Below are 19,377 nucleotides of genomic sequence, written 5' to 3'. Positions count from 1 at the left end.
TTGACCATCAGTAAAACTGAGTTTGACACTCTTGTTGTGTGTGAATCAAAACGTACCTGCTTTGTTCAGCCAAAGACTGGAGGATTTTCTCTAGAAAGGAAGACCACCCCAAGGCTGGCAGTTCATTCTCCACGTCCGCCTCCCATACCGGTGCTTCTGAGCTGCATGAACGGAGCTAAGCCACCCCTGAAATGCTGCGACGAGAGGTTTTCCGTAGTAGAGCACTAAATAAATTTAAAGAATTATTATTTCAGCGCAGAATGACCAACTTGGCTTCTCCACCTGCCACTCTTTCACATTTCAAAACTACAGCAACGGTTATTTCTTCATATTTATAATATCCGTCCATCCATCCATTTTCCAACCCGCTGAATCCGAACACAGGGTCACGGGGGTCTGCTGGAGCCAATCCCAGCCAACACAGGGCACAAGGCAGGAAACAATCCTGGGCAGGGTGCCAACCCACCGCAGGACACACACAAACACACCCACACACCAAGCACACACTAGGGCCAATTTAGAATCGCCAATCCACCTAACCTGCATGTCTTTGGACTGTGGGAGGAAACCGGAGCGCCCGGAGGAAACCCACGCAGACACGGGGGAGAACATGCAAACTCCACGCAGGGAGGACCCGGGAATCGAACCCAGGTCCCCAGGTCTCCCAACTGCGAGGCAGCAGCGCTACCCACTGCGCCATATTTATAATAGCTTTCAGATTTTGTTTCCCAGTCTATTTCTCCCTTCTGGCCTTTTAGACTGGCCTACAGGTTTTCATTTTCTAACCCCACGCGAAGGTCTTTTCTTTTGCCAGTCTGTGATTTCTGAAAGGCTCGCATTAACAGCCGATAAAACAAATAGCACTTAAATGTACAGCAGCAGCCCCATCTAATGGCTCGAGCTGGGATAGCAACCCAATTACGGCATTAATACAAGGGTTCTTAAACTACGTAGATATAACCTGAGGACCCGAATAAGGAAATTGGAGGGACCCAACAGGCGAATTATTATGATAACGAGAGCGAAGCCATACGCGGACAAGTAATAAAGGCCTGATAATAAATAACCGTAAACGTTTTTGATTCCTTTCCAGCATCTCTCTCACATGAATATCACCAAAAGAGAAAAATGGAAAAGAAACTTATTGGTAATAAAAACACCGATTATCATTCAAAATAGGGATTCTTGTGGTACACTATGTCACTGCCATTATAAATGATTAATGTAAGCTTTAGTAAAGCTGACTGAAATAGATGAATAAAAATCATTTTTGAAAGACAACTATGAAAGGTCACTTAATTTTGCCACCTGATTAAGGCGCCAGATAAGGAATAAATTAGTAATAAAATAACAGTAATAATCAGTGCAGTTTACATTCCTGATCTTAAATATTTTTAATAACATTTTTCAAACGAGCTCCATGATTAATATCTCTTCTCTCTACATATATAAAGCAATAAAATACGTCCATTAACGGGTGTAATGTTGCCTCGTGTCCACAAAAGGGCGGGGATTTCCGATGAACAAAGGCAACTGGACGTAGTAGACCCTGCAGCGTCCATCTGTGCGTCACGTCGTCTGCTATCCATAACAGAAGTGGAACATCCAACAAAGAAAGGTAACGAGAAAGAAAGATGGATGTAAAGGCTTGAAACTCTGAACATGCGAACAAAGAGGAATGGATGTAAGACATATTCGGTTAATAAAAGTTCGTAGAAGCACAACGCAATTGAAACAGACTTGTCATTGTACTCTTAAGTCCGTTTTAGGAGTGGGCGCAAAGAGCGCTAGGTTAATTTCATTACAGTAATCCGTCCTCCATCGCGGGGGTTGCGTTCCAGAGCCACCCGCGAAATAAGAAAATCCACGAAGTAGAAACCATATGTTTATATGGTTATTTTTATATTGTCATGCTTGGGTCACAGATTTGTGCAGAAACACAGGAGGTTGTAGAGAGACAGGAACGTTATTCAAACACTGCAAACAAACATTTGTCTCTTTTTCAAAAGTTTAAACTGTGCTCCATGACAAGACAGAGATGACAGTTCTGTCTCACAATTAAAAGAATGCAAACATATCTTCCTCTTCAAAAGGAGTGCGCGTCAGGAGCACAGAATGTCACATAGATAGAGAAAAGCAAACAAATCAATAGGGCTGTTTGGCTTTAAAGTATGCGAAGCACCGCCGGTACAAAGCTGTTGAAGGCGGCAGCTCACACCCCCTCCGTCAGGAGCACAGAAAGAGAGAGAGAGAGAGACAGAGAAAAACAAAGTCAAAAATCAATACGTGCCCTTTGAGCTTTTAAGTATGCGAAGCACTGTGCTTCAGGAAGCAGCTGCACACAGAAGGTAGCAACGTGAAGATAATCTTTCAGCATTTTTAGACGAGCGTCTGTAGCGTCTAGGTGTGCGAACAGCCCCCCCTGCTCACACCCCCTACGTCAGGATCAGAGAAAGTCAGCGCAAGAGAGAGAGAGAGAGAGAAACAAAAGTAAGTTGGGTAGCTTCTCAGCCATCTGCCAATAGCGTCCCTTGTATGAAATCAACTGGGCAAACCAACTGAGGAAGCATGTACCAGAAATTAAAAGACCCATTGTTCTCAGAAATCCGCGAACCAGCAAAAAATCTGCGATATATATTTAAATATGCTTACATATAAAATCCGCGATAGAGTGAAGCCGTGAAAGGCAAAGCGCGATATAGCGAGGGATCACTGTATATAACCTTTTTTTATAAATCATGTAAACAGTTGTATCTGCATACGGTTGTTTAATAAATAATCGATCACAAATAAAAGTTCTAATAAAACGAGCGTTTCACTATACTAGTCAATATATTTCTCAAAAAATAATTTGCAAGCACTTCAAAATATCCCAGTTTTATTTTAACAAGTCAGTAAAATTACTAAAAAGTACCTAAATTATTCAAAAAATGCATGCACTGTTTGTAGGTTAAATCTTGATGAATAAATCAGCAAACAGTCCAATGCGAGATGTTTAATGCCTCCCACGAGTATTGTGCTGAACGTCCACAGTTTGTCTCAACCTTTTGTTATTTTCTGATGTGCTTTCAGTTCTCAGTGGTCCAAACATGGCCTTCTCAATATCAGCACAATGAAATTCATCAAACCACAGAAAAGAAATTCTTACGCACTGAAGCTTGTTAACCGTCACGCAAAATCTTGTTTGACCTTCTGTTACAGGATTAGATTCAATGAACGTCATGACGGCCAATCAAACTGCTTTTCAGTATACAGCACTGGCATAGCACTATACACACACAAACACACATTATAAATATATACAGTACATACATACATAGTCATATGAAAAAGTTTGGGACCCCCTCTTAATTCTTTGGATTTTTGTTTCTCATTGGCTGAACTTCCTTTTCATATCTGACGTGCCTTATGGACACAGTAGGATTTCAGCAGTGACATTAAGTTTATTGGATTAACAGAAAATATGCAATATGCATCATAACAAAATTAGACAGCTGTATAAATGTGGGCCCCCCAACAGAGATATGACATCAGTACTTAGTTGAGCCTCCTTTTGGCCTCTAGACGCTGTCCTCCTATAGCCTCTGATGAGTGTCTGATTCTGGATGGAGGTATTTCTGACCATTCTTCATACAAAATCTCTCCAGTTCAGTTCAATTTAATGGACAGCCTGCTTCAAATCATCCCATAGATTGTCGATGATATTCAAGTCAGTGGACTGTGATGGCCATTCCAGAACATTGTACTTCTCCCTCTGCATGAATGCCTTTGTAGATTTCCAACTGTGTTTTGGGTCATTGTCTTGTTGGAATATCCAACCCCTGCGTAACTTCAATTTTGTGACTGATGCTTGAACATTATCCTGAAGAATTTGTCGATATTGGGTTGAATTCATCTGACCCTCAACTTTAACAAGGACCCCAGTCCCTGAACTAGCCACACAGACCCACAGCATGATGGAACCTCCACCAAATTTGACAGGAGGTAGCAGGTGTTTTTCTTGGAATGCGGTGTTCTTCTTCCACCATGCAAAGTGCTTTATGTTAGGACCAGATAACTCCATTTGTGTCTCATCAGTCCAAAGCACTTTGTTCCAAAATGAATCTGGCTTGTCTAAATGAGCATTGGCGTACAACAAGCGACTCTGTCTGTGGTGTGAGTGCAGGAAGGGCTTCTTTCTCATCACCCTGCCATACAGATGTTTGAATTGTAGAATGATGTACAGATACACCATCTGTAGCCAGATGTTCTTGCAGGTCTTTGGAGGTGATCTGTGGGTTGTCTGTCACCATTCTCACAATCCTGTTCATATGCCGCTCCTGTATTTTTCTTGGCCTGCCAGACCTGCTGGGTTTAACAGCAACTGTGCCTGTGGCCTTCCATTTCCTGATTCCATTCCTTACAGTTACAGAAACTGACAGTTTAAACCTCTGAGATGGCTTTTTGTAGCCTTCACATAAACCAGGAGACTCAACAATCTTTGTTTTCAGATCTTTGGAGAGTTGCTTTGAGGATCCCATGCTGTCACTCTTCAGAGGAGAGTCAAAGGGACGGAAGCACAACTTGTAATTGACCACCTTAAATACCTTTATATCTCATGATGGACACACCTGTCTGTGAAGTTCAAGGCGTAACGAGCTCATCAACCAATCAGCATTGAGCAGTGACAGGCATTCAAATCAGCACAATGACAAGGGGACCCACATTTGTGCACAGCCAGTTTTTCACGTTTATAATAATAATAATTCTTTACATTTATATAGCGCTTTTCTCACTACTCAAAGCGCTCTCCACACAGGGAGGACGCAGGAAGTGAACCCACAATCTCCTTAACTCCAAAGCAGCAGCACTACCACTGCGCCACCTGTGAGTATATATATACATACATATATACATTCGATATGTATCAAGAGTAATTATTCATTGCATTCATAGGCTAAGTCCAAACCTGATTAGTCCGATCTACAGGCTGTCAAATAAACGAACCACACGCCGTGGCGCAGCGTAAAGGGGCTTCGTCTCTGACGCTGATGTCCGAGGTTCGATCCCTAAGAGGGGAGCAGTGAGTGTGTACACCTGATGAGCCCAAATGAGGGCGAAACACGTGTTGCATACTCTTTGCATTATTTGACAGTAAATGTTGCAACATTCCATGATCTGCTTCTCGCAACTGAAGAGGGCACCATGGCGGATGTTTGCCAAATGGCAGACCAACCACATGCGTTACCTGGTAGGTAACCACCCATACAATCAGGTCGGGACTCAGACTACGAATGCAATGAATATATATATATATATATATATATATATATATATATATATATATATATATATATATATATACATATACCCCCACCTTATTAACTCGCTCTTCATACCTCCCCGCAAATCATCACATTCTTGTGCCACACCCGTTATTTTCATTTTGACATTTCAATTCATCAGTCCCATCCACTCACAAGCTGGGCTGTCATTCCCCTTCTGTCACCCTCTTTCTGATTTGTGATTTTCTTTGGCAGTCATCTCAGCTGTTTGTTTGACAGGTTGTGACGTGAGGATTTTTTTAATATATATTTTCATGCCAAAGAAAGGAAGGGATGTGTCATTTAACATACTGGCGCAAAATATGCAACACTAAAAAGATGGCGGTAGATCACTCGGCACCCAGTTCGCTCTGGGGCGACCTATCACAGACATGTCTGCGACCAAACCCTGAGTTTAGGAAGACCTGGGGGCCAGTTCTGTACATTGGACTGGTAGTTGTCAGTGTGGTCACCCGAGCCCCAAACACCAGACACCATTATGGCCTATTGTTTAATGTCAGTAAATGTAAAGAATTACACATAGGAAGTAAAAATGTGAGGTCTGAATACACAATGGGCGGTCGGAAAATCGAGAGTCCACCTCATGAGATGGATTTAGGAGTCGTAGTGGACTCTAAGGTATTGACTTCCCGACAGAAGCCATTAAGAAGGCTAACATAATGTCAGGTTATATAGCGCCTTGATGTAGTACAAGTACAAGTCACAGGAGGTTCTGCTCAGGCTTTATAACACACTGGTGAGGCCTCATCTAGAGTCCTGTGTGCAGTTTTGGTCTCCAGGCTACAAAAAGGACATAACAGCACTAGAAAAGGTCCAGAGAAGAGCGACTAGGCTAATTCAGGGCTTCAGGGGATGAGTTAGGAGGAAAAATGAAAAGAGATGAGCCTTCACAGAGATTTAGAGGAGACCTGACTGAAGTGCTTAAAATGATGAAGGGAATTAGTGCAGTGGATCGAGACGGTGACTTTAAAATGAGAAGAAATTGAAAGTACGCCTCATGAGAAGGACTTAGGAGTCACAGTGGACTCTAAGCTATTGACTTCCAGACAGTGTTCAGAAGCCATTAGGAAGGCTAACAGAATGTCAGGTTATATAGCGCCTTGATGTCTGGAGTACTGAGTGCAGTTTTGGTCTCCAGGCTACAAAAAGGACATAGCAGCACTAGAGAAGGTTCAGAGAAGAGCAACCGGGCTGATTCAGGGGCTACAGGGGATGAGTTATGAGGAAAGATTAAAAGAGCTGAGCTTTTACAGTTTATATAAAAAAAGATGAAGAGGTGACCTGAGTGAAGTGTCTCAAATGATGAAGGGAATTAGTCCAGTGGGTCAAGACTGTTATTTTAAAATGAGTTCATCAAGAACACGGGGACACAGCTGGAAACTTGTGAAGGGGAAATTTCACACAAACATTAGGAAATTTTTCTTTACACAAAGAACAACAGACACTTGGAATAAGCGACCAAGTAGTGTGGTGGACAGTAAGACTTTAGGGACTTTCAAAACTGGACTTCATGTTTTCTTGGAAGAAATAAGTGGAGAGGACTAGCAAGCTGGCCTGTTCTTGTCCAGATTGTGTTTAATGTTCTAACATTTCAACCAGATACAACTTCAGGTGAAATAAAGAGTAGTTCAATATATAATAACAGGCTTCAATCAGTCCAGTACAGCACATAACACACAATTTAGCCACCTTCCATCTTTCTCCACCATTCCTCCATGAGTGCCATCTGCTATTTCCCCGAGTCTTTTATGGCAGACCCGGCAGTAAGTCCGGGGTCAAAACACTGCACATCAGAAGCACTTCCAGGCAGAATTTCCCCAAAGTAGGACCAGTGTTCCCCTGCAGCGCCCCCTGGTGGCACCTAATTATACCAACAGGGCTGCCTCTCAGGACTACAGCTCCCAATATGCCCAGAAGGGTTACATACAGGAGTTCCACCAGAGGGAGGCCGTCACCCTGTCACCCTAAATCAGCCTCCCTCTGTCCCTCCATTGTGGTCTTTCAACTGGTACCAAGGTACCAACAACCAACCCGGCCAGGCATGGGATGCCTGTCCATCCATCCACACCAACACTTACAACGGTTCTATCCAAAGTGACTTGCAACTCACAAAGACACAACAGAAGCACATTCTAACATTTGTAAAGTGAGCCCTGGAAGGCTAATGGCCACCACGGTCATAGTGGTCAGCATCAACACCTGAACTGGTGACCAAGGGGACTGTTAATTAGTGCTGGGGGATTTGATTCACTTCACTGAGTCGATTCTCTCAAAGTATCCATTTAAGTGAATTGATTCTTATATAGGAAATCAGGGGGTGTTTTATGGGTTAGCCCCCACTGATTGTATCACAAATACAGAGGTGGGCACAAGTTGGCTTACAGTCGTGAGTATGGGAAACACAGAGTTTATTCTTGAATTATATTTATTAATTATTGTATTATTTATTTGCCTTCTTATTTGTGTTTTTTCCTTGAAGCTATTGAGTTAATACAGCTATTGTAATAATCATAACCTGCATGTCTTTTTCCATATGAACAACTGCAAACCCACTTTTGCCCACCCCTTGTATATAATTTAAAAATGTTTGCATTATTTTCACATATATGTAAATGTGTATACATCAATTATATTGTTGATTAATCCACCTTGACAAAAGGCTAAGTGTCTGTGTGTCCATCCAGTTGCTATGTCTCAGTCATTCCAAAAGATGGCACATCACACACATTTTAAGTAATAAAATGCATTGCATTTGTCATTCCAACAGATGGTGTCCCGCAAATAATAACACTGCTTTTACAAATCCCATACCAAAAAGGCATATAACAGAATGTCACACACTGAGGATCACCCATCAGATTGTCCAGAGGTTTGCAGTGCCACTCCAGGCTGAGAGGGGGTGCTGTCACTGGCTTTTATCTTCTCTTTTTCCCTTCCGCAGCGCCTTGAAAACGCCCAATGAGGGCAACTGAGCTCTGCCAACAATATTCCTGGAAACTCCGCCTCTTTTTGTCAAGTCTTATAAATACCAACACCAGGGAAAGAAAGGCACCGGTTGAGAAGCTGAGCTCCTGCACGTCGGGCGTCCCTGATAGAACACTAAAGACTGTGACGTTGAGTGGGCTACCCAGGCAGTTCATGTGCCACCTTTCTATTTTAGTTCCCTTTTTTTTTTTTTGGACTTTGGCATTAAAAAGGGTGATCCGGTGGGTCCCCCAACTTTTCCCTAAGGGACTCCTCTGCTCATTTGTCCATTGACAAGAGCCGTATGTATTGTATGGCACACTGCAAAGATTAACACTAAGGTCTATGTGGATTACATCAACTTCAGGCTGGCTCAGGTGGGCAGCACAGATCGAGTTATGTGACTGATTTATAAAATGAATTGTTTATTACTATGAAAGGATCTCGTATTGTAGAATACATGGTGCAATGGCAAAGCTTAAAATGAAAATCCAGTGTGGGGCAGACATGTGTTAGTTCATAGAGACATTGTGCATATGCGTCCATATACATTTAACTACCGTATATACTCGTGGATAAGTTCTCCCGTGGATAAGTCGGGACTTGATATTACCGTATAATTTCTGGTATTTTATAATGTCGGTCATATAAGTTGAATGTGGAAAACTCACGCTATTGGTCCAAGGGATTACAATAAGCTAATGCCCACCTGAGAGAGTAACCATGGAGCACACCGCCCTTTTCTTTCTATGTATTGTGCCTACGTGACCACACATTAATACCTGAACTATTGTGAAGCAACATTTGTGCCGTTTTGTGTTTTTTGTATGTCACACCCTCATACACCTTTATCGTAAGAGCATCCCTTATCTACGATTGGAGCGTTCAATCAAAAGAAAATATGAAGCTGGTTTAAAATTAAAAGTCATTGAAGTGGCGAAAGAAATTGGTAACTGCACTGCTGCAACAAAATTCGATGTGTCTGAGAAACTGATACGAGACTGGAGGAGACAAGAAGATGTAAAAAAAAAAAAAACATTTAAGTGTCGGGCGTATAAGTCGGGGTCTGATTTTATGATTGATTTTTTGGGTTTCAAGACCCGACTTATACGCGACTACATACGGTAAATTCTCTATTTGTAAGGAAACTCTGCTTGCAGTCATTTATTCAAGCCAGGGGTTTGTGGTAATCCTTTCTTTTAAGTTTTTTTTCTATATTTTTCAACATTTGAGTTATATTTTGAACTGTTTAAACCAGTTGCCCAGTTTTGGGTCTGTGTAGGCCAAAGCCCACAGGTAGTAGTTGTGGTCTAGCTGCCTGACCGCCTGAGGTGAGGCCGTATCTGCTTTGAATTTTTCTTTTATTTCGTTTTTGTGTGTAATCCTTCCCCTTTTCATGAGGGGTTTAGACTTGCTTTGGGGGTTTTCCTACACACTACATCATAAATCTGGTATTAGTTTGGTGACTGGTGGCTCAAAGCCATCTGCCCCTCCGAGCCCCTAGATGGCACCCACTAGAGACTGGGTGGGTGTTGGCAGTCAAAAGCAGAGGAAACAAACAAAGAAAAGGTCAGCACGTAGGTGGGCTCTGTTGATTCTCCTCTTTTTCTGGTTTTGTGGCTCTTTTTGCTCCTCTTCTTGGGCCTGGATTTGTTCAGATGTTTGTTCTCTTTTTACTTACTTAAATACCGTATATACTCATGTTTAAGTTCTCCTGCGTATAAGTCGGGACTTGATTTTACCATATAATTTCCGGTATTTTATAATGTTGGTCGTACAAGTTGAATGTGGAAAACTCCCGCTATTTGTCCAAGAGATTACGATATGCTAATGCCCACCTGAGAGATGAACCATGGAGCACACGGCCTTTTTTTCTATGTGGGTGCGGCAATGCGCTGTATCAGCACGTCCTCCTAACCTCTCTCTATTGTGCCTACGTGTCCACACGGTGTGGACTATGGCCAGCAGCTTATCCCGGCCAATACCCCCAAGCTGCCAGGTGGAGCCCTCCCTGCGACTTGGAGATGCCCCGGGTTCCAGCAGGGCATCATGGACCTTGGAGTTTCCCTTCACAGTCCTGCTGGATACCATGGGGACCGCCAGGGGTCGCTACAGGGAGGCCCGGGGACTACTACCTGCCCTATAACCCGGAAGTATGTCTTAGTCACAGCGACAGAAGAAATGACGTACTTCCGGGATGAAGAAAAGGAGTTTTCACCTGATCCGGAAGTGCTGGGTAATCACATGGACTGAAGGATCAGAAGCACTTCCGGGTCATGGACTATAAAAGGATTGTGGGAGATCCCAGCAGTGAGCCGGAGTTGGGAGGGAGTGCGACAGAGCTGCTGGGAGGAGTGGAGGAGTTGGTATTGTATTGGATTATTGATTTATTATTGGAGTGTTGTGGATTGGAGGTGCTTGGTGCACATAATTATTATAAAATAAATAAAATATTGGACTTGTATCAGGTGTCTGACGTGTCGTCCAAGGGTTCAAGGGGATGAGAGTGCCCCTATTTGCCACAACGGTAATACCCAAACTATTCCGAAATGACGTTTGCACTGTTCTGTGTTTCACCCTCATACACCTTTATGGTAACAGCATTCCTTATCTATGATGGAGCGTTCGATCAGAAGAAAATATGAAGCTGGTTTTAAATTAAAAGTCATTGAAGTGGCGAAAGAAACTGGTAACTGCACTGCTGCAACAAAACTTGATGTGTCTGAAAAACTGATGTGAGAGTGGAGGAGGCAAGAAGATGTAAAAATAAATAAATACGGGCGTATAAGTCGGGGTCTGATTTTATGATTGATTTTTCGGGTTTCAAGACCCAACTTGTATGCGAGTATATACGGTATTCAACTCACTCTTTAGTTTGTTTTTTTTTTTTTTTTATAAAATTATATTTTTGTTTATTGTATGAAATTTGATAGATGATGCCATTACGACAAAAACTGAAAGCTGCAAATGTTTGTTTTTTTAAATAAACTCTTTATCACATATTTATTATTTTGGCAGTTCATTTCATTTAAACCCAAACCTAATGATTAAATTAGCGCTGTTACCCTGTGCCATAGTTAAACTGAATTCATAAATCTATTTTAAATATACTGAGATGCCCAAGTGACCTTACACATCCATTCAATGCCTTCTCTAGGAGAGAAAAAATATATATAAAAAAATATTAATCCAGTTTGTTAAATACTTCATTTCAGTGCCGTTACACATCATTAAACTGAAATGACGGGGCTGCTTGTTAGCTGTAAAAAAAAAAAATTGAAATCTAAAACTTCTCTTCCTTTCTCTCATGATTGCTGCTCCCCAGCTGGTACTGTGGACTCTTCTATGCTGCCGTACTTGTTCTTAAGGGACGTCCCGATGTACTTCCAGTACTCCTTCCTTATGGTGTCCTTTTCTTTTGCCAAAAGTTCACATAGCTGTAGAAAAGAAGGAATTGTGTTCATAAGGAAGACACTCAGGGTTTGAGAGACAGTCTTCTTCTTTCAGCTGCTCCCATTAGGGGTCGCCACAGTGGATCATCCCCCTCCATTTCTTCCTGTCCTCCTCATCTTGCTCTGTCACCCCCATGACCTGCATGTCCTCTATCACCACATCCATACACCGTCTCTTAGGCCTTCTGCTTCTCCTCTTGCCTGGCAGCTCTACCCTTAGCACCCTTCTCTCATTATACCCCTCATCTCTCTTCTTCACATGTCGAAACCAACGCAGTCTTAACTCTCTGACTTTGTCTCCCAACCATCCAACTTGAGCTGACCCTCTAATGTCCTCATTTCTAATCCTGTCCATCCTCATCACACCAAATGCAAATCTTAGCATCTTTAACTCAGCCACCTCCAGCTCTATCTCCTGTGCCACCGTCTCCAGCCCATATGATCTAGCTGGTCTCACTAACATCCTGTAGACCTTCTCTTTCACTCTTGCTGATACCCGTTTGTCACAAATCACTCCTGACACTCTTCTCCACCCATTCCACCCTGCCTGCACTCTCGTCTTCACTTCTCTTCCACAATCCCCATTACTCCCAAGTATTTAAACTCCTCGATAGATAGATAGATAGATAGATAGATAGATAGACAGACAGACAGACAGACAGACAGACAGACAGACAGACAGACAGACAGACACTTTATTAATCCCAAGGGGATTAATAATCCATCTTCGCCAACTCTACTCCCCTCATCCTCACTATTCCACTGATCTCCCTCTCATTTACACACATGTATTCTGTCTTGGTGGTCCTACTGACCTTCATTCCTCTCCTCTCCAGAGCAGATCTCCACCTTTCCAGTGTCTCCCTACTTTCACTAAAGATCACAATGTCATCAGCAAACATCACAGTCCACAGGGACTCCTGTCTAATCTCGTCTGTCAACCTGTCCATCACCATTACAAATAAGAAAGGGCTCAGAGACGATCCCTTATGTTATCCCACGTCCGTCACTCCTACCGCAGACCTCACCACTGTCACACTTCCCTTGTACATATCCTTTACAACTCTTACGTACTTCTCTGCCACTCCCGACTTCCTCATACAATACCACAGCTCCTCTCAGTCACCCTGTCATCTGCTTTCTTCAGGTCCACAAAGACACAATGCAACTCCTTCTGGCCTTCTCTAAACTTCTCCATCTACATCCTCAGAGCAACCATCACATCTGTGGTGCTCTTTCTTGGCATGAAACCATCCTGCTGCTCACTAATCATCACCTCCCTTCTTAACTGAGCTTCCACTACTCTTTCCCATAACTTCATGCTGTGGCTCATCAATTTTATTCCCCTTTAGTTGCTGCAGCCCTGCACATCCCCCTTATTCTTAAATATATCGGCCCACCAGTACACTTCTTCTCAACTCCTCAGGCATCCTCTCACTTTCCAAGATTCCATTAACTGCTCAACATACTGTCCTCGCTTGTGAGTACATTTCCATCTTTATCCTTTATCACCCTAACCTGCTGCACATCTTTCCCAGCTTGGCCCCTCTGTAGCCCACCGGTCCTCATCTCCCTCCTTAGTGTCCAACCTCTCATACGCCTTTTCTTTTGCCTACGCCATTTCTCTCTTCACCTTGCGCCTGTGAATTTGTGAATTTCCCCTTGGGATTAATAAAGTATCTGTCTATCTATCTATCTTATCTCCTTGTGCTCTTGTCTACTTTCTGCATCTAACTGACAGCACAGAGTTTAATCTTTCTATCATAAGATGCATTTCTAAAGACACCTAAAACAAGCAGATGATTGAACAGCATGGCAGTAAAATGACGAATAATCAGTTTCAAATGCAATTGTCTGCCTCATTTTCCACTACGAGGTCCATGTGAACTGAAAATTGAAGCAGAATCTTGACAACCTTTAATACTAGGGTGTTGTACCGTGTTAGCCATTATGAATGTAGAGAAAAGCCAGTAAAAGGTGTCATTTTGCTTGGCTTTTCTCGACAACCTTTAAGAAAATCTGGATGAGTTATTGGGACAGTTTAGCTATTAGCCAAACAAATGGGCTTGATGGACCATTTGTCAAATTTCTCATGTTGCTATGAAACGGTTAAACTTTTCATGGCTACCATTCTGTGTGGCTGTAGGGCAATGCCCTTGAGTGTCGGGGACAGTTATAACGCTTGTCACATATTTTTTGTTTGCTTTTAACTGTTTCTGCTGTTTGCTCCCTTTAGAGTTTGTCTAAGGGAATATTGCCTTAAGTATTATCTCTTTAAGGGGAGCAGGGGGCCAAACCTCGCCTGTGGGTCCTTGCCAAAACGCGCTTAGATGTGACATAAGGGAAGCCGACTTTAAAAGGCTAGGAGGCGTGTATTTTAAAAGAGAGAAGAAAGATTGTTTAAAGAAGGACCTGGGAAGGTGATTAGGAAAGAAGCAAATAAGGCTCCGTAATAATAACGGTTGGGTGCACGGAAAAGGAGTGCTGGCTAATCTGAGAGGATTTCTGGACCGCACGGCTTTACTTTGCATTTGTGATGCGGGCGTCAGCCATGGATGGACACTAACACCAAGACACCTGGGTGAGACGGACTTTAACTTTCAACAAAAGAATCGTCGCCAGGCCGGTGAGATCGCTTCTTTTACATATAGATACAGTATACGAGTCAGCGGGACATATCTGACTTGATCGCTGGATTTATCGCAGACTTCCCAGGCTGTGTGGAATATAGACTTACAACAAAGTTAATATAAAAGGGACTGGGGAACATGTGGGGAGTATGTGTGTGTGTCTAATTTATATTTGTACATACAGTGCATCACTTTTTCCATATTTTGTTATGTTACAGCCTTATTCCAAAATGGATTAAATTCATTTTTTTCCTCAGAATTCTACACACAACACCCCATAATGACAACGTAAAAAAAGTTTACTTGAGGTTTTTGCAAATTTATTAAAAATAAAACAATTGAGAAATCACATGTACATAAGTATTCACAGCCTTTGCCATGAAGCTCCAAATTGAGCTCAGGTGCCTCCTGTTTCCCCTGATCATCCTTGAGATGTTTCTGCAGCTTCATTGGAGTCCACCTGTGGTAAATTCAGTTGACTGGACATGATTTGGAAAGGCACACACCTGTCTATAGAAGGTCCCACAGTTGACAGTTCATGTCAGAGCACAAACCAAGCATGAAGTCAAAGGAATTGTCTGTAGACCTCCGAGACAGGATTGTCTCAAGGCACAAACCTGGGGAAGGTTACAGAAAAATTTCTGCGGCTTTGAAGGTCCCAAAGAGCACAGTGGCCTCCATCATCCGTAAGTGGAAGAAGTTCGAAACCACCAGGACTCTTCTTAGAGCTGGCCGGCCATCTAAACTGAGCAATTGGGGGAGAAGGGCCTTAGTCGGGGAGGTGACCAAGAACCCGATGGTCACTCTGTCAGAGCTCCAGAGGTCCTCTGTGGAGAGAGGAGAACCTTCCAGAAGGACAACCATCTCTGCAGCAATCCACCAATCAGGCCTGTATGGTAGAGTGGCCAGATGGAAGCCACTCCTTAGTAAAAGGCACATGGCAGCCCGCCTGGAGTTTGCCAAGAGGCACCTGAAGGACTCTCAGACCATGAGAAAGAAAATTCTCTGGTCTGAGGAGACAAAGATTGAACTCTTTAGTGTGAATGCCAGGCGTCACGTTTGGAGGAAACCAGGCACCGCTCATCACTAGGCCAATACCATCCCTACAGTGAAGCATGGTGGTGGCAGAATCATGCTGTGGGGAACTGGGAGACTAGTCAGGATAAAGGGAAAGATGACTGCAGCAATGTACAGAGACATCCTGGATGAAAACCTGCTCCAGAGCGCTCTTGACCTCAGACTGGGGCGACGGTTCATCTTTCAGCAGGACAACGACCCTAAGCACACAGCCAAGATATCAAAGGAGTGGCTTCAGGACAACTCTGTGAATGTCCTTGAGTGGCCCAGCCAGAGCCCAGACTTGAATCCCATTGAACATCTCTGGAGAGATCTTAAAATGGCTGTGCACCGCCGCTTCCCATCCAACCTGATGGAGCTTGAGAGGTGCTGCAAAGAGGAATGGGTGACACTGGCCAAGGATAGGTGTGCCAAGCTTGTGGCATCATATTCAACAAGACTTGAGGCTGGAATTGCTGCCAAAGGTGCATCGACAAAGTATTGAGCAGAGGCTGTGAATACTTATGGACATGGGATTTCTCAGTTTTGTTATTTTTAATAAATTTGCAAAAACATCAAGTAAACTTTTTTCACGTTGTCATTATGGGGTGTTGTGTGTAGAATTCTGAGGAAAAAAATGAATTGAATCCATTTTGGACTAAGGCTGTAACATAATAAAATGTGGACAAAGTGATGAAGAGCTGTGAATACTTTCCGGATGCACTGTAGATGTATATAAAGGGGTATGTACTGTGAATATATTTGTGTGGTCTGTAAATAGAGTATATTTCCATTTCTTTTCCTTGCTTGCTTTCTTTCTTTTCTGTTTCGCCGTTTTCTGGGGAGTATATTATAGAAGTGTTTAAGGGGGTGGCATATTAATTAGTGTTTGTGTAGTTGCTACAGATTTGATAAGAATTGGTTAAAGGGTGTTTATTGTTTGTTTGATTGATTTATAATTATATTCTTTTTGTTTGTTTAAATAATTGTTGGGGTGGCTATTTCCTTTTATAAATTCATAACAGACAACTCCAGCTGAGGACATCAAATTGGGGCTAAGGTTACGTCTGGTTCCGTTCCTAATAGAATTATTTTTCCTAAGAGTAGAAGATTTGTGTGTGTGCCGGGCTCCTCATCCAACTTAAGAGGAAGTCGCTACACAGTGATGCAGATAACATTTAGAAAATGGGCTGAAGGTGAATGTACCAAAAGCAGACGGGTAGCCAGTAAGGACAACAAGATAACACGAGGCCAGCAAAGATGTGCAGAGAAAATCCAGTGCTGAAAAATCAACCTGCTCTGAAAAACGGAGCATCCAGACCCTCTCGTGAATAAGTGCGTCTAAAGATATGAATGGAAAACATGTGGAGGAGAAGGAGATCAAGAACACAAGAGGGCCACTCCAGTTCATAAGAAGGTCTTTTGTTTCTTAGAATGTCTCTGTTCTTGTATGTCACATGGAGATGATGCCAAGGGACTCGGCGTCTCCATCACAGACTATCAATTTCAGTGTCAGCATCTCAAAAATGGCGTGCAACTTGCCAAACTACAAGCCCTGGGCAACTAAAGGCCAAAAAGGTCTCCTGAATGACAAACAGACAGCATTCAATTTTAGTGATAAAAAGGCTCTAAAGGGTACAGAGAGTGATGAAGAAGAAGCCCAGTAAAGGGAAGGAAACTTGCAGAACCAGAATGGAAAACAAACTCAGTCGGAATAACATGGAAGGATGTTTTGGAATGGATGGAGCACCATGACTGGACTGGAGCAAGGCTAACACCCAGAAGCACCTCGGCTACAGAAAATTCCTGGAACGCTGAAGGTTCCCAAAAACACAGTGGCCTTTAAAATGCTTAAATGTACTAAGTCTGTAACAACTGTGGCTTACCCTGGAGATGGCGACAGGTACAAACTGAGCAGCCAGGGGAGAAGGGGCTTGGTAAGAGAGGTGACCAAGAACCTAATGGTCACTCAGACAGGGCTTCAGGGAAGCTGTGTAAAGATGGGAGAATCTTCAAAAAGGACAACCTTCACTGCAACACTCCACCATTGATCTGGGCTTTACAACAGAGGGACCACACAGAAACCTCTTCTGAGTTTAAAGTGACATGAAAGCCTGCTTGGGGTTTGAAAAAAAGGCGCCTAAGGGACTCTCAGAAATAAGATTCTCTGGTCTGAAGAAACCACGATTAGCACCATGTCTGGAGGAAAGCAGGCACCGCTTGTCACCTGTGCAATACCATTCCAATGGGGAAACATGGTGTCTGCAGCATTGTGCTGTGGAGACACACTGAGACTTCACGGGATCCCCTCAAGGTTGCTGGATATCATGGCCGGCCTGTACACTGTACTGGGAGTGCTGTGCGAAGTGGAGGCAGAACCTCTGCGTTTTTCCCAGTTGATTCTGGGGTTCGTCAGCGGTGTGTTCTGCTCCTATTCTGTTAAATGCTGGCTGGGTCATGGGGTCCAGCGGCTGTGGGGCGTCTGCTGGTGAAGAAAGATTCACTGCTCTTGACTTTGCTGACGATGCTGTGATCTTTGCTGAGACAATGGAGGGTCTGATCGGGGCTCTCGAGAGACTGAGTGAGGGGTCTGAGTGTCTTGATAAAAACCAACGCCCAGGCCTTAAATGACCTTTTGGGCACAGCCATCAGCAGTGTGTCTGTCTGCGGAGAGAGTATCGACCTCTTCGAGAGGTTTACTTACCTTGGCAATGACATTCATGTCTCTGGTGACTCTTCCTATGAAGTCAGTAGATGGAGTGGGATAGCATGGGGGGTCATGAGGTCACTGGAAGGGGTTGTGTGGTACTCACGATATCACTGCAAAAGGACGAAGATCTTTAGTCTTTAGAGTCCTGGTGCTTCCTGTCTTGCGATATGGATGAAAGACATGGACGCTGTCTAGTGACCTGAGATGAAGACTGCACTCCTTTGGTACTGTGTCTCTCTGGAGAATCTTTGGGTACCTTTGGTTTGACTTTGTGTTGCTCATGGAGTACCAAATGAGGCACATGACCTGCATTGTGAGGAAGAGTCAGTTACAGCACTGCAGCCATGTGGTGCGATTACCCGAGGATGATCCAGCTCACAGGACCCTCATTTGTTGAGGACCTAAGTGGATGGACCAGGCCAAGGGGAAACCCACATAACAACTTGCTGTGGCAGATAGATGGTCACTTCTGGAGGGTGGGACTGGTCTGCCTGTGGTGTTGCCAACCAGGATCCTGAGCTGTTTTGTTGTGTAGTGGCTGCAGTAAGGCACTGGATCTTTGGGTTTTATCAGGACCCTCACAAGCCCAGACACTCAGACCCTCACTCAATCCCTTGAGACCACTGATCAGAACCTCCATTGACTACATGAAGATCACAGCATCATCTGTAAAGTCAAGATCAGTGAATCTCTCTTCACCAACAGATGCCCCCCAGCCGCTGGATCCCATGACCCTGCCCAACACACAACCTGACAGAAACCAAGAATCAACTGAGAAATAAACACAGAGGGCCTCCACTCTGTACAGCACTCCCAGTACCAGTGTACAGGCCAGCCATGATATCCAGCAACCTTGAGGGGAGCCTGTGAAGTCTCCGGAGGTCCCACAGGGCAGCTCAATCAATTGAGTCGAACGCTTTATGAAAATTGACAAAGGCTGCACAGAAATTCTGCCAATATTGGCATTTGCACTCCATGAGACCCCTCAGTGCCAGAATGTGGTCGATGGTAGACTTTTTAGGTGTAAAACCAGATAGCTCTGATCACTGGTAGGTGAGCAAGTGATCACAGATCCTAGCAAGGATCTTACCCACCCTGTGTTATAATAAGTTTGTTGTAATATTAAGTTTAATGTCACTGTCTATCTGTTTTTCTTTTCTTTGTACATGCATAGCTGAGCCAGATTTAGTACAAAGGGGCTCAGCATTTAGAATTGCTGGGCCAAGCATAGGACAAGATAG

General features: G+C 43.5%; 2 protein-coding genes across 2 annotated transcripts in view; one reads left to right on the top strand and one right to left on the bottom strand.

The window, feature by feature from the left end:
• pigg (phosphatidylinositol glycan anchor biosynthesis class G) overlaps positions 1-19,377 on the top strand; it is a 1,234,979-nt gene that overhangs the window by 600,425 nt on the left and 615,177 nt on the right. The gene's annotated exons all lie outside the window — the stretch shown is intronic.
• fnta (farnesyltransferase, CAAX box, alpha) overlaps positions 11,259-19,377 on the bottom strand; it is a 49,742-nt gene continuing 41,623 nt past the window's right edge. Inside the window, exon 9 of the mRNA XM_051929933.1 lies at positions 11,259-11,725. Within this exon, the coding sequence (XP_051785893.1) occupies positions 11,594-11,725 (132 nt within the window). The 3' untranslated portion in view covers positions 11,259-11,593. The remainder of the gene's footprint in view (positions 11,726-19,377) is intronic.

The sequence above is a fragment of the Erpetoichthys calabaricus genome, chromosome 7 (assembly GCF_900747795.2).
Source record: "Erpetoichthys calabaricus chromosome 7, fErpCal1.3, whole genome shotgun sequence".
NCBI classification, from domain to species: domain Eukaryota; kingdom Metazoa; phylum Chordata; class Cladistia; order Polypteriformes; family Polypteridae; genus Erpetoichthys; species Erpetoichthys calabaricus.
The sequence above is the reverse complement of the archived record's forward strand: the minus strand, read 5'-3'. Positions and strand labels throughout refer to the sequence as shown.